The 14,264-nt window shown below is 45.8% G+C and overlaps 1 protein-coding gene across 1 annotated transcript; it reads left to right on the top strand.

The window, feature by feature from the left end:
• The first annotated feature begins 4 nt into the window (after positions 1-4).
• LOC307174501 (pterin-4-alpha-carbinolamine dehydratase 2) lies at positions 5-12,925 on the top strand. Its single transcript, XM_079898368.1, has 4 exons — positions 5-410; positions 2,062-2,187; positions 11,148-11,228; positions 12,375-12,925. Exons 1-4 carry the CDS (start codon positions 306-308, stop codon positions 12,468-12,470), a joined length of 408 nt encoding a protein of 135 aa, XP_079754494.1. The 5' UTR covers positions 5-305; the 3' UTR covers positions 12,471-12,925.
• Positions 12,926-14,264: the final 1,339 nt, after the last annotated feature.

Raw genomic sequence — 14,264 nt, 5'->3', positions numbered from 1 at the left:
CTGAGGGAGGACCCGGTGTGTTATGACCGCTGGAGCCGCAGAAACATGTTCACTTCATCACCTAGTGTTATACACTGAGGGAGCCTACAGTCCTCACCCTAGTGTTATACACTGAGGGAGCCTACAGTCCTCGTCCTAGTGTTATACACTGAGGGAGCCTACAGTCCTCAGGAGCACTGAACTGAGCACAGCCCTCATCATCATCATCATCATCATCATCCACTGTAATATATTCTGCTCAGGCGGTGTCGGGGCAGCTCTCTCTCCGGTGTTTCCCGCGCTGCTGCTGCTGTCACAGGGCGGCCATGAGCTGGTTAATGTTTACTCTGACCTCCAGCCGCCGATGGCCGAGTGTGTTCACTAAACTAGCCCGCTGTTCTCTGTCTGCGGATAGCCGTTCAGGGAGAATGGTAAGAAGTGTTCATTTTGACAAATAACTAGGAACGAGCGCTCTTTCACTGCAGTGACGTCGGCAGCGCGTCGACCAATCAAAGGCTGTAGACTAAAACACGCTTACTTACGTTACACGCTTACTACAACTTACATTACTAGTGTTTGGGAGCTAATCAAATAAATGCTACATCTGGTTCCCCTGAAAGGGAGACACGAATCGCCGCATTCAGTGTGTGTGTCAGACATTAATACCCCATCCTCAAAAATAATCATTAATCGACAGTCAAGCCAACAGCAAATGTCATTTGTTATTGTGTTTTCATTATTGTGATTTGTTTTTGCACCTCTCGGCCACCGTAACTAGCCACTGGAGTCGAGCGCCATCTAGCGGATCAATAAAATCAGTGTCTCTCTCTCTCTCTCTCTCTCTCTCTCTCTCTCTCTCTCTCTCTCTCTCTCTCTCTCTCTCTCTCTCTCTCTCTCTCAGGAACACACACACACACACACACACACACACACACACACACACACACACACACTCATGATCTTGTTCTGCAGCGGATCTCGATCATCATGACTCTGTTATGACCGGTTATGACCGACAGGTGGCGCAAACACCCTTTAAACTGACGAACAAAAGCCACAATATTGTTAGAATCTTTATTAATGTGTGAATGTGTCTTTCTGAGAGCTGATAACAGCACACGTGATTACCTGTGTTTGACAGTGTGGATTAAACATCTCAGTCGATCTGTCATTCATCGTCTCACTTCTGCTCATCTACACAGATATGATTATGTGATGATGCTCTTTTTGCAGAATATGGAGCCTAAATATTCTGTTTTGCTTTAACACATTTATATACGGACACAAGAGTTAATTCACTTTAGAAGTGACGTTTTTACTCAATTAGTGCCTTTATGAACTCAATACACTATAGATGGTTTTATTAACTTAAAAAATATACTGTAATTATTGTGCTTTCTAAGAAATGGTAGGCTTCGTTTTTCCGCTTAAATCAATTACTAGGCTATTACATTTATATTAAACAAATAATAAAGGCAGTATATGTTGAGCTACATAGTTTGGTGTGATGTCCAAGTAATATGTTCATAACTGTAATGATTGTGATGCTGATGAAGAGAAAAACAGGGAAGAGTTTAATGTGATGCTTTATCACACCATATTTATGCCAACCATATAAATGTATAAACCAGTCAATCAATCTGTGCAAGAACCCCCGTCACTGCAGGTTAAGGGCCCTTTATTGGTTCAGACATTCAGAGCATTTACAGGAGGTTCCGCTGGTTCTTGCAGGATTGCTTGCAGTCATTTTTCCATTCTTGTCAAAGTTACCCGCCGAATTGACAACACGCTGACGTCAGACGCACGTCCGTTTACAAACCAATCAATGTCGAGATGCAGCCCACAGAGATGATGACGACAGGACGCAAGTACGTCATGTAAAGTTCTTTAGTGTGCTCGCATAATTGCACTGTGAAACCAAACCAAAACTTACCGAATGTATAAAATGCATCAAAACATGAACTTTGGTTTAGACCTGGGTGCGGACTCTCAGGTGTGAAAACGCCCTGAGTGTGTGTGTAAGTTAGTGTGTGTGTGTGTGTGTGTGTGTGTGTGTATAATGAACAGTTGTGTGTTCCTCAGGCCTCAGACTGGCTCTCCCCGGCGGAGCGGGAGCAGGTTCTGCTGGAGCTGAAGGCCACTGGATGGGTGGAGCTGGACGAGCGGGACGCGCTTTACAAGGAGCTGCACTTCAAAACATTCAACCAGGTCTGAGAACGCTTGATATCCATCAGTTCCTCCGTCAGTTCCTCCGTCAGTCCCTCCGTCAGTCCCTCCGTCAGTTCTTCCGTCAGTTCCTCCGTCAGTTCCTCCGTCAGTTCCTCTGTCAGTTCCTCCGTCAGTTCCTCCGTCACTCCGTCACTTCCTCTGTCAGTTCCTCTGTCAGTCCCTACGTCAGTTCCTCTGTCAGTTCCTCCGTCACTCCGTCACTTCCTCCGTCAGTTCCTCCGTCAGTTCCTCCGTCAGTTCCTCTGTCAGTTCCTCCGTCAGTTCCTCCGTCAGTTCCTCTGTCAGTCCCTACGTCAGTTCCTCTGTCAGTTCCTCCGTCAGTCCCTCCGTCAGTCCCTCCGTCAGTTCCTCCGTCAGTCCCTCCGTCAGTCCCTCCGTCAGTTCCTCCGTCAGTTCCTCCGTCAGTTCCTCTGTCAGTCCCTCCGTCAGTCCCTCCGTCAGTTCCTCCGTCAGTTCTTCCGTCAGTTCCTCCGTCAGTTCCTCCGTCAGTCCCTCCGTCAGATCCTCCGTCAGTTCCTCCGTCAGTTCCTCCGTCAGTCCCTCCGTCAGTTCCTCTGTCAGTTCCTCTGTCAGTCCCTCCGTCAGTTCCTCTGTCAGTTCCTCCGTCAGTTCCTCTGTCAGTCCCTCCGTCAGTTCCTCTGTCAGTTCCTCCGTCAGTTCCTCCGTCAGTTCCTCCGTCAGTTCTTCTGTCAGTTCCTCCGTCAGTTCCTCTGTCAGTCCCTCCGTCAGTTCCTCCGTCAGTTCCTCCGTCAGTCCCTCCGTCAGTTCCTCCGTCAGTTCTTCTGTCAGTTCCTCCGTCAGTTCTTCTGTCAGTTCCTCCGTCAGTTCCTCGTCAGTTCCTCTGTCAGTTCCTCCGTCAGTTCCTCCGTCAGTTCCTCCGTCAGTCCCTCCGTCAGTTCCTCCGTCAGTTCTTCTGTCAGTTCCTCCGTCAGTTCTTCTGTCAGTCCCTCCGTCAGTTCCTCCGTCAGTCTATCTGTCAGTTCATCCGTCAGTTCTTCCGTCAGTTCCTCGTCAGTTCCTCCTCCAGGTCCTCCGTCAGTTCCTCGTCAGTTCCTCCGTCAGTCCCTCTGTCAGTCCCTCCGTCAGTTCCTCCGTCAGTTCCTCCGTCAGTTCCTCTGTCAGTCCCTCCGTCAGTTCCTCTGTCAGTTCCTCTGTCAGTTCTTCTGTCAGTTCCTCCGTCAGTTCCTCTGTCAGTCCCTCCGTCAGTTCCTCCGTCAGTTCCTCCGTCAGTTCCTCCGTCAGTCCCTCCGTCAGTTCCTCCGTCAGTTCTTCTGTCAGTTCCTCCGTCAGTTCTTCTGTCAGTTCCTCGTCAGTTCCTCTGTCAGTTCCTCTGTCAGTTCCTCTGTCAGTTCCTCCGTCAGTTCTTCTGTCAGTTCCTCCGTCAGTTCCTCCGTCAGTTCCTCCGTCAGTTCCTCTGTCAGTTCCTCTGTCAGTTCCTCGTCAGTTCCTCCATCAGTTCCTCGTCAGTTCCTCCGTCAGTCCTTCTGTCAGTCCCTCCGTCAGTTCCTCGTCAGTTCCTCCGTCAGTTCCTCGTCAGTTCCTCCGTCAGTCCTTCTGTCAGTCCCTCTGTCAGTCCTTCTGTCAGTTCCTCGTCAGTTCCTCCGTCAGTTCCTCCGTCAGTCCCTCTGTCAGTCCCTCTGTCAGTCCTTCTGTCAGTTCCTCCGTCAGTTCCTCCGTCAGTTCCTCCGTCAGTTCCTCCGTCAGTTCCTCCGTCAGTTCCTCTGTCACTCCGTCAGTTCCTCCGTCAGTTCCTCACTTCCTCCGTCAGTTCCTCCGTCAGTTCCTCACTTCCACCGTCAGTTCCTCCGTCAGTTCCTCGTCAGTTCCTCCGTCAGTTCCTCCGTCAGTTCCTCCGTCAGTTCCTCCGTCAGTTCCTCGTCAGTTCCTCCGTCAGTTCCTCCGTCAGTTCCTCTGTCAGTCCCTCTGTCAGTTCCTCCATCAGGTCCTCCGTCAGTTCTTCCGTCAGTTCCTCGTCAGTTCCTCCTCCAGGTCCTCCGTCAGTTCCTCGTCAGTTCCTCCGTCAGTCCCTCTGTCAGTCCCTCTGTCAGTTCCTCCGTCAGTTCTTCCTCAGTTCCTCTGTCAGTCCTTCTGTCAGTCCTTCTGTCAGTCCCTCCGTCAGTTCCTCCGTCAGTTCCTCACTTCCACCGTCAGTTCCACCGTCAGTTCCTCCGTCAGTTCCTCGTCAGTTCCTCCGTCAGTTCCTCCGTCAGTTCCTCCGTCAGTTCCTCGTCAGTTCCTCGTCAGTTCCTCCGTCAGTTCCTCCGTCAGTTCCTCTGTCAGTCCCTCTGTCAGTTCCTCCATCAGGTCCTCCGTCAGTTCTTCCGTCAGTTCCTCGTCAGTTCCTCCTCCAGGTCCTCCGTCAGTTCCTCGTCAGTTCCTCCGTCAGTCCCTCTGTCAGTCCCTCTGTCAGTTCCTCCATCAGTTCCTCCATCAGTTCCTCTGTCAGTCCTTCTGTCAGTCCTTCTGTCAGTCCCTCCGTCAGTTCCTCGTCAGTTCCTCCTCCAGGTCCTCCGTCAGTTCCTCGTCAGTTCCTCCGTCAGTCCCTCTGTCAGTCCCTCTGTCAGTTCCTCCATCAGTTCCTCCATCAGTTCCTCTGTCAGTCCTTCTGTCAGTCCTTCTGTCAGTCCTTCTGTCAGTCCCTCCGTCAGTTCCTCGTCAGTTCCTCTGTCAGTCTATCTGTCAGTTCATCCGTCAGTTCTTCCGTCAGTTCCTCGTCAGTTCCTCCTCCAGGTCCTCCGTCAGTTCCTCGTCAGTTCCTCCGTCAGTCCCTCTGTCAGTCCCTCTGTCAGTTCCTCCTCCAGGTCCTCCGTCAGTTCCTCGTCAGTTCCTCCATCAGTTCCTCCATCAGTTCCTCCGTCAGTCCCTCTGTCAGTCCCTCTGTCAGTTCTTCCTCAGTTCCTCCTCCAGGTCTGTGTGTTTAATGGCCAAGTAGAAGTTCTTTTGCCAGTTTTCAATATATAGAATTTAATAGAAGTCTCTTCTGCTCATCAAAGCTGCATTCATTTGATAAAAATACAGTGAAACAGCTGTTTTCTATGTGAATATATAATAAAGTTGTGCCTGATGAAGACCTGAGGGTCGAAACGTTGTGCTATTAATGAATTAATTTGGAGCAGCTATTTTCAGTGTGCGGACTTCACGCTTCTGTTTTAATATATAGTAAAGTGTCATTTATTCCTGTGATCATTTATTCATAACTCCAGTCTTCAGTGTCACATGATCCTTCAGAAATCATTCTAATATGATGATTTGATGCTCAAGAAACATTTATGATTATAAAACATATTTGTGTTCTCAGGATTCTTTGATGAATAGAAAGTTCAGCATTTATCTGAAATGGATTTGTTTGCATCCTTGATGAGTAAAAACATTAGTTTCCTCCAGTAACTCACTCTTTTGGCGTATGAACAGCCTTGTGTGTCGGACGCCCCCCCCCCCCCTTCTCTCTCTCTCTCTCTCTCTCCCTCCCTTCCCCCTGTGAACGCTGTGTCTCTCGCCCGTGTCAGTCCTCATTACCCTGAGAGAGAGCAGAGCCGCTCTGTGCTGAAACTCAACTTCTGATCAAAATCATTTCTTTCACAAACAATCAGATTGGCTAAAATGTTTCATGTGCCTCAGAAAACCACTAACTATCCCATCGGCCTCTGTTTCCTCTTTTCTCCACTTTGTTTGCCTCTCCTTGTAATAGTGACCTCACATTTTTCCATTTTTCCGTCTCACTCGTTCTCTGTTTTGCACGTGGCTGGTTGCCCCTGGAGTTAGTCCTGTGCAGGTGATGGAGACTGCGGCTTGAGTTCTGTGTGTGAATGAGTAAAGCCACATATTTACAGATATCTGGATCAGGAAGAAATGTCCAGTGAGAGCTGGTTATCTGGGTCCCTCTGCTGGCTGTATCACTGGGACCAGTCTGTGGACGGTGATGTTTTGATGGAATACAGAAGAATGGTTGTTGAAGCGATCAGACTCTCTAGACTAGAAAGGGTTAAACTAATCCCAGCGTAAAACACGTGTTTGGGCAGAAAGCAACTCGCACTGGCAGATCTTAAAATAAGTCAGAGCCATTGTTTCGTCTCCAGATGCATGTCAGTCATGTGTTTACTAAGGCTCGCTTATAGATGTCCTTATTGAACTAAGGTCTAATCCAGGCACCTAAAGAGTTATTCACCCAAAAATGAAAATTACCCCATAATTTACTCACTCAAGCCTTCCTAGGTGTAAATGAGTTTCTTCTTTCAGACGAACACAATCAGAGTTATATTAGAATATATCCCGCTCTTCCCAGATTTACAATGGCAGTGAATGGAGGATGAGATTCTGAAGTCTGTCTGTGTGTGTGTGTGTGTGTGTGTGTGTGTGTGTGTGTGTCTGTTATTCGCATATCTCTCGAACCGTTAGTCCGACGGATTTCAAACTTGACAGGTGTCTCGCTACGGGCACGAGTAAGTGCAGTGCCAAGTTTGGCGTGGTTTGGATTAGTAATGCAAAAGATATCGTTAAATATATCGGTAAAAGAAGCACTTAGAAGGTTGTGGTTTAAAAATAAACATTCTGACATAAACACTCTGTCAGCTACACTGTGTTTACTTCTGAATATTATATTTTATTCACGGCCATCATTTGTAGTAGCCTATTCACACACTGTTTGCTCAAGCGTAGCGTTTTTTCGGAGCTCAATGTGTCGCGCTTATTCATTTGTGGATGTTAACTGAATCTGTAAGTCAGCTACACTGTTTACTTCTGAATATTATATCTATCTATAAATTACGGGAAGGTCTTTCTGTCTGTCTGTCTGTGTGTGTGTGTGTGTGTGTGTGTGTGTGTGTGTGTGTGTTTGTGTCTGTTATTCGCATATCTCTCGAACCGTTAGTCCGATGGTTTTCAAACTCGACAGGTGTCTCGCTACGGGCACGAGTAAGTGCAGTGCCAAGTTTGGCGTTGTTTGGATTAGTAATGCAAAAGATATTAAATATAAATATATATATTTAAATATAGTTCCAACGGAAGAGTGACCTCTGACCCGATGCATGACCTCTGACCCGACCTATGACGTGTGAACTCTGACCCGACGTATGACCTCTGACCCCACGCATGATGTGTAACCTCTGACCTGACGCATGACCTCTGACCTGACATTTGATGAACAGGTCGGGTGACCTCTGACACCACACATGATGTGTGACCTCTGACCCGATGTATGACCTCTGACCCTGACGCATGATGTAGAAGTAGCGTACGCTCAGGTGAGAGTAGATGACCTCTGACCCGACGCCTCTCGCGATTCAAACAAACTCAAGCTCCTCCCACATTTCTCTTTAAAAACTCTCCTTTTAGACTCTGATTCGTGATCGCTGATTTGTTTTGCTTGATCATCCTCTGCGCTTCCGCGTTCATCAATGCGTCGGGTCAGAGGTCACTCATCATGTGTCGGGTCAGAGGTCACACGTCGGGTCAGAGGTCACTCTTCATGTATTGGGTCAGAGGTCACTCTTCAGCCAGAACTAGACTCTCGTACGGCCGTTATTGGAAGCCAGGGATTATAGTTTATAAAGTTATAAATAAACTATAATCAAACTGTAAATAACCTAAAAATGAACAATTATAAATGATAAATAAACGAGTGTATCGCTTGGCTTCAGAAGGCCGTCATTAACCCCTGGTAACCCGTATGGATTTACTGTTATGATGATGAGATTTTTGGGCTTCAGAATCTCGTCCTCCATTCACTGCCATTATAAAGCTGGGGAGAGCGGGATATATTCTACTATAACTCGGACTGTGTTCGTCTGAAAGACTCATTTACACCTGGGATGGATGAGGGCGAGTAAATCATGGGCTAATGTTCATATTTGGGTGGACTATCCCTTTAAGCCCGTCTGTGAAACCAGGCCTTTCTTTATTTCACTTCATGTCCTTGTGAAAACCGTCAGAGCCGTTTCTTGAAGCCAGACCCGTCGAACAGCATTACCTCAGCGCTGACACAAGAGGAAGAGACTCATGAAAGCCTCCGGACTCTGGTGTGTGTTCACAGTGAAGTCCTGTTCCTCGAGCAGAGCCAGCTGATGTGGAGTAGAGGAGGAGAGGAGTAGAGGAGGAGGAGAGGAGGAGGAGGAGAGGAGGAGAGGAGGAGAGGAGGAGAGGAGTAGAGGAGGAGGAGAGGAGGAGGAGGAGAGGAGGAGAGGAGGAGAGGAGGAGAGGAGTAGAGGAGTAGAGGAGTAGAGGAGTAGAGGAGGAGAGGAGTAGAGGAGGAGAGGAGTAGAGGAGTAGAGGAGAGGAGGAGAGGAGGAGAGGAGTAGAGGAGTAGAGGAGGAGAGGAGGAGAGGAGTAGAGGAGGAGAGGAGTAGAGGAGGAGAGGAGTAGAGGAGGAGAGGAGTAGAGGAGTAGAGGAGGAGAGGAGTAGAGGAGTAGAGGAGTAGAGGAGGAGAGGAGTAGAGGAGTAGAGGAGAGGAGGAGAGGAGGAGAGGAGGAGAGGAGTAGAGGAGGAGAGGAGGAGAGGAGTAGAGGAGGAGAGGAGGAGAGGAGTAGAGGAGGAGAGGAGAGGAGGAGAGGAGGAGAGGAGTAGAGGAGGAGAGGAGTAGAGGAGTAGAGGAGGAGAGGAGTAGAGGAGAGGAGGAGAGGAGGAGAGGAGGAGAGGAGTAGAGGAGGAGAGGAGAGGAGGAGAGGAGGAGAGGAGGAGAGGAGTAGAGGAGGAGAGGAGTAGAGGAGGAGAGGAGTAGAGGAGTAGAGGAGGAGAGGAGTAGAGGAGTGGAGGAGAGGAGGAGAGGAGGAGAGGAGGAGAGGAGTAGAGGAGGAGAGGAGAGGAGTAGAGGAGGAGAGGAGTAGAGGAGGAGAGGAGTAGAGGAGTAGAGGAGGAGAGGAGTAGAGGAGTAGAGGAGAGGAGGAGAGGAGGAGAGGAGGAGAGGAGTAGAGGAGGAGAGGAGGAGAGGAGTAGAGGAGGAGAGGAGGAGAGGAGTAGAGGAGAGGAGGAGAGGAGGAGAGGAGGAGAGGAGTAGAGGAGGAGAGGAGGAGAGGAGTAGAGGAGGAGAGGAGGAGAGGAGGAGAGGAGAGGAGGAGAGGAGGAGAGGAGGAGAGGAGTAGAGGAGGAGAGGAGGAGAGGAGGAGAGGAGTAGAGGAGAGGAGGAGAGGAGGAGAGGAGGAGAGGAGTAGAGGAGTAGAGGAGGAGAGGAGGAGAGGAGTAGAGGAGGAGAGGAGGAGAGGAGGACAGTGGTTCTGGTATATTACAGTGTTTTCCTCGGAGTAAGAGCGGAGGCTGTCGTGTGTCGAGACGCTTCTCCATCAGAGTCTGTAATCACACTCATTATTACCATTACAGGTATGAGCCACACACACTCTCCTCCAGCGCTACACAATCACGGCGTAATGACACTAAAGTGGTGTGTGTGAAGCGTCTGATTACCTGAGGCCTGTAACATGTCAAGTCTGATTACTGACAGAGGAGGCGTGAGCACACAATACACACTGACAAAAGACCCGACCTTGACCTCTGACCTCTCGCCGTGTGTGTGTGACGCTCAGCAACACAGCGCTCTGTGTGTGTGTGATTTGCTTCAGATGTGGAGAGCTGAATCAGATTCAGAGAGATTATTGTGTTGTCATGTATTGACTGACGGAACGGAAATGTTGCGGAGATCATTATCATGCCGTTGAATAATTGCCAATATCGCAGATGAAAGTTGAGGAAAAGCAGACGCGTGATTAAAGTGCTGACGGAGTCGAGTTGCAGGATCGGTCAATCACTTTAAATGGATAACAGGACGCTTCCCTAACGCAGCCAGCCGTGTGACATCACGAGCGGGAGAACCGGCTCACCACACTATGTAGAATATACTGGTTCTCTCTCTCTCTCTCTCTCTCTCTCTCTCTCTCTCTCTCTCTCAGTCTCTCTCTCTCTCTCTCTCTCTCTCAGTCTCTCTCTCTCTCTCTCTCTCTCAGTCTCTCTCTCAGTCTCTCTCTCTCTCGCTCTCTCTCTCTCTCTCTCTCTCTCTGATTACGGGAGGTTTTGGCCCGCTGAAGACTCGTACACAATGGCGGTTCAGTGGACTTAATTAGCTAAAGGAAGTATTTAAAGGCTTAATTGAGATTGCATTGGGAAATTGCTCTGAAATAGCCAGTGTGTTTTCCACAGGGGTTTATCTTCCTTCTGATTGGAGGAGGCAGAAACGTTGTCATCCTCCAATCACAGGCCGGCTCAACACAGAGATCTGAGATCGCTTAGACTACCTTAGCCGTCCATTCCTCTGCTCAACATGCTCAGGATTACACTCACTGAACCAGTTATTGAACATATACACTACCAGTCTAACGATGTGGATCGGTGAGATATTTAGATCTTCTGCTCACCAAGGCTGCATTTATTTGATAAAAAAAATATATATATATATTGTTAAATATTATGACGATTTAAAATTTTCTATGTGAATATATAATAAAATGTAATTTATTTCAGCATCATTACTCCAGTCTTCAGTGTCACACGATCCTTCAGAAATCACTCTAATATGATTTGATGATCAAATATAATCTTAAGTAACATTATAAATGTCTTTACTGTCACTTTTGATCAATTTAATTCATCCTTGATGAATAAAAGTATTGATTTATTTTATTTATTTCCCCCCAAAAGTAAAATAAAAGTCCTCACTGACCCCAAACGTTTGAACGGTAGTGTTTAATGTTACAAAAGCTTATATTTCAGATAAATGCTGTTCTTTTGAACTTTCTATTCATCAAAGAATCCTGAAATAAAAATGTAATTAAAACAGAAAACAGCAGAAAACAGCTGATTTACAGACTTCTATTAAACAGATGAAAAGCTTTAGACTGGTAGTGTGTATTGGTCTGAGTTCTGTTCATCATTATTATATCCAGCATTATGTGTTATTGATCATTGAGGAAGATCTTCTGTTCATAACTCTTCTCCTCTGGGATCGTCTGTTCCTCAGGCCTTCGGGTTCATGAGTCGTGTGGCTCTTCAGGCCGAGAAGATCAACCATCATCCCGAGTGGTTCAATGTTTATAACAAGGTACTCCTCATTCTCCAGCGGTTTATAATGAGTCCTCGAGTGTGTGAAGGACAGGAGAGGCCACACACACACCAGCCCTTTAAAGTGTTGAATCTGCAGGGCAAACACTCACACACTCACACACATGTCATGTCCTGTCAGAGAGAGAGAGGGGGGGGGGGGGGGAGATAGAGAGAGAGAGCGAGCGAGCGAGAGAGCTAACGGTCTGTAGTGGAAACTGTCTTTGTGAAAGAAGTCTAGTGGTTTATTTAAAATTTTGTATTTTAGGGGACTTTATGGAACTAAATTATATCTACGCTGTATTTATAATCCATTTATTCACTTTTTGAGCATAGACCTGAAAATTAAATTTCCAACTTAAACTGGTAAATCTTGAACGCTTTAGAGCGACAGACTGAAGTTTGATCTCTTTTCAAAGTCGACACTTGGCAGATTATTGCTGATGTGAAAAAAGTTTAAAAAAGTGAAAAATAATATTTTCAAAATTATGTTTTACTCTAAAACTGAAAGAAAATCAGAGCGATGAATCTAAACAAGTCGTGTCCCAAATGTGAGGCTGATATCTCCAAAGCTGGTCTTTCAGTGAGAGCGTGTTCGGCTGCAGTTCCACACGCTTCCACTAGAGGAAACTCCTCATTCATTTCCAATGCGCTCGCTCAAGTGTGAATATTGTTTTCAGGAGCATTAAACCTGTTCAGATCAGATCCATGATTTTTTGTGTGTGTGTGTTCACACAGCAAGTGCCAAAACCTTTATCAAGTTTCGTACCATTCCGATGAAGTATAAAATCCTAAAAAACTTTTAAAAAAACTCAAAAATGACAGAAAAGCACCAGAGGGTTAAAAACGCTGGAGAAATATAAACCTACTCATTTACAAATGTTGATTAAATAAACAATATATTTGAAGTTATGTGTATACATATATATATATATATACAAACATGTCAGTATTTTGAGAGTGTAGGGATAAGCTTCATGGGAGTGGGCGGAGCTAACGAGATCTTTTTTGCTTGTTTCGACTCTGATTGGTGGAATGTTGGGCACAGCATCATGGGTAATGTAGTTCTGACGGCTTCAACAGAAGCTAATACTGTGGTTAAGCTCACAGTAGGGCTGTTTATACGCTGTTTCTCTCTGTCTTTCAGGTCCAGATCACGTTATCCACACACGACTGCGGAGGACTGTCCAAGAAGGACATCCGACTGGCCAAGTTCATCGATAAGGTCGCTCTGTCCCTGTAGCAGATCTAAGCCTCGCTTATTTACAGTATATTCCAAATGCTTTGTAGTGTATTCCCAAGAATAGGGAAGTAGACAAGCTTGTTAATTCACACAGTTGTGCGTTTAAAATCATGATTCTGCTAAATGCATATTAAAAACAGAGTAGATTAATTTCATATTCATTTAATGTCTGATACGTTTAAATCATTTGTTTAGGTGCATTTTTACACATGAAAAATGTGCATTTATTTTTTTACAAAGTAGGGATAAAGGGGAAAATGATGATTCTCTGATGCAGAGTCAGAGTTCAGTTCTCTACAGTAGTGATCATTCAGTTCTCTTCAGCGTCTGTGTGACGATCATCAGCTCTACCGAAGACAAGAGTCATTACTCAGATCATGTTTGTGCAGTCCAGTCAATAATCTGCTGAATATTGTCTATTAATAAAAGAGTGGTTCACTGCTCCCTACACACTCTCTAGGGCACACTCATTAGGGCACATCTGTCGAAGGTCACTTCACACAGACACAGATTCACACAGATTAGGGGGTTTGGAGAATTATGATTGTAACAGATACACACCTTTATGTGTGTTTATATAAAATATGTTAATAGAATAATAATATATTATACATACAAAAATAAGTATTAGTAATAAATGTCTGTTGTAATGAACACACACAATCCCCGTGATTTAGCATATTCATCACTCCTGTGATCATGTGCTTCAAATCATTCTTGTGACCACGTTTATTTGAAATTAATAAATATATATTTCTAAAGGATTTCAAGATTATTTCTCGTTAGACGTTTAGCATTAAATATGGTAATTAAGTGCAATTTAACACTTTATTTCTCAATTAATTTGTAATTATTAAATGTCATTCTGTGTCGTGTGATTTACCAATTTCAGAGATTACATTATTTAAACAAGACTACACTTTAAAATCATAAAAGTGAATAAAATTTCAATTGAACCATTATTCAACATTTATTTGGTTTGCTGTGTGAAGGAATTTTATAAATATGCTTTGGCCATAAAATACAGCACAAACGCACCACAGAATAATCATAAGGTATTGTATATGTGCAGATCCATAAAGCTCTTTGAGGAACACACTGATATCCAGTCTTTACTCCTCGATGCTCGTCTACATGCAGATGCCGTGAAAAATGCCAGATTTTCAGATTGAAGAAGGTTTACGATAAAGGCTTCACTTCAGATATCTCGTCAGAGGCTCATGACCCTGATGGTGTTCGTGACGTCAGAGGCTCATGACCCTGATGGTGTTCGTAACTTCTGGACTGGTTTAGTGTTCCCAGTGATCACGCTGTTGTTGATCTGTCTCTCTGTCACTGGAACACTGCAGAGGTCAGATGTCGTGGTGTTTGGGATGGGTCCTGTGGAGGACGCACTCGCTCTCCTGAACCAGCTCCAGGACTGAGCGCTGAACTGTGGAGGTCAAGGGTCAACAAGACCTCTGAAGGACTCTGGATCTGCTGACAGAGACCGAGGACGGGACATTAGAAAGCCCTTCAGTCTCAGAAAACCTCCATGACTGCGTTTGCGGAGGAGAACTGCTCTCCTCCAGCCCTAAACCCCATCAGTGAACGAGCGTGTAAAGGATGTTTTAAAAGTTTTAAAACTGGTCAAAAAATATAATTGTAAATTCTATCATGTAATATATACACACTTTTATATTTATATTTGTATGTTGCTCTTGATTAGTTTAACTGGTAAAGTAATAAATTAGAAGTAGACATCAGGTTATACCTATCGAGCCTTTCAGGATGTAGAGAAAGAAATATTGGCGC

Source organism: Squalius cephalus (genome assembly GCF_949319135.1).
Source record: "Squalius cephalus genome assembly, chromosome: 17".
Classification (NCBI taxonomy): Eukaryota; Metazoa; Chordata; class Actinopteri; order Cypriniformes; family Leuciscidae; genus Squalius; species Squalius cephalus.
The sequence above is the reverse complement of the archived record's forward strand: the minus strand, read 5'-3'. Positions and strand labels throughout refer to the sequence as shown.

What these genes read in the sequence shown, in the direction of transcription:
- LOC307174501 (XM_079898368.1), top strand. Translation starts at nt 306, where the DNA reads ATGAGCTGGTTAATGTTTACTCTGACCTCCAGCCGCCGATGGCCGAGT. An exon ending in ATAGCCGTTCAGGGAGAATG is followed by an intron (nt 411 to 2,061) that starts GTAAGAAGTGTT and finishes TGTGTTCCTCAG; the next exon opens with GCCTCAGACTGGCTCTCCCC. An exon ending in ACTTCAAAACATTCAACCAG is followed by an intron (nt 2,188 to 11,147) that starts GTCTGAGAACGC and finishes TCTGTTCCTCAG; the next exon opens with GCCTTCGGGTTCATGAGTCG.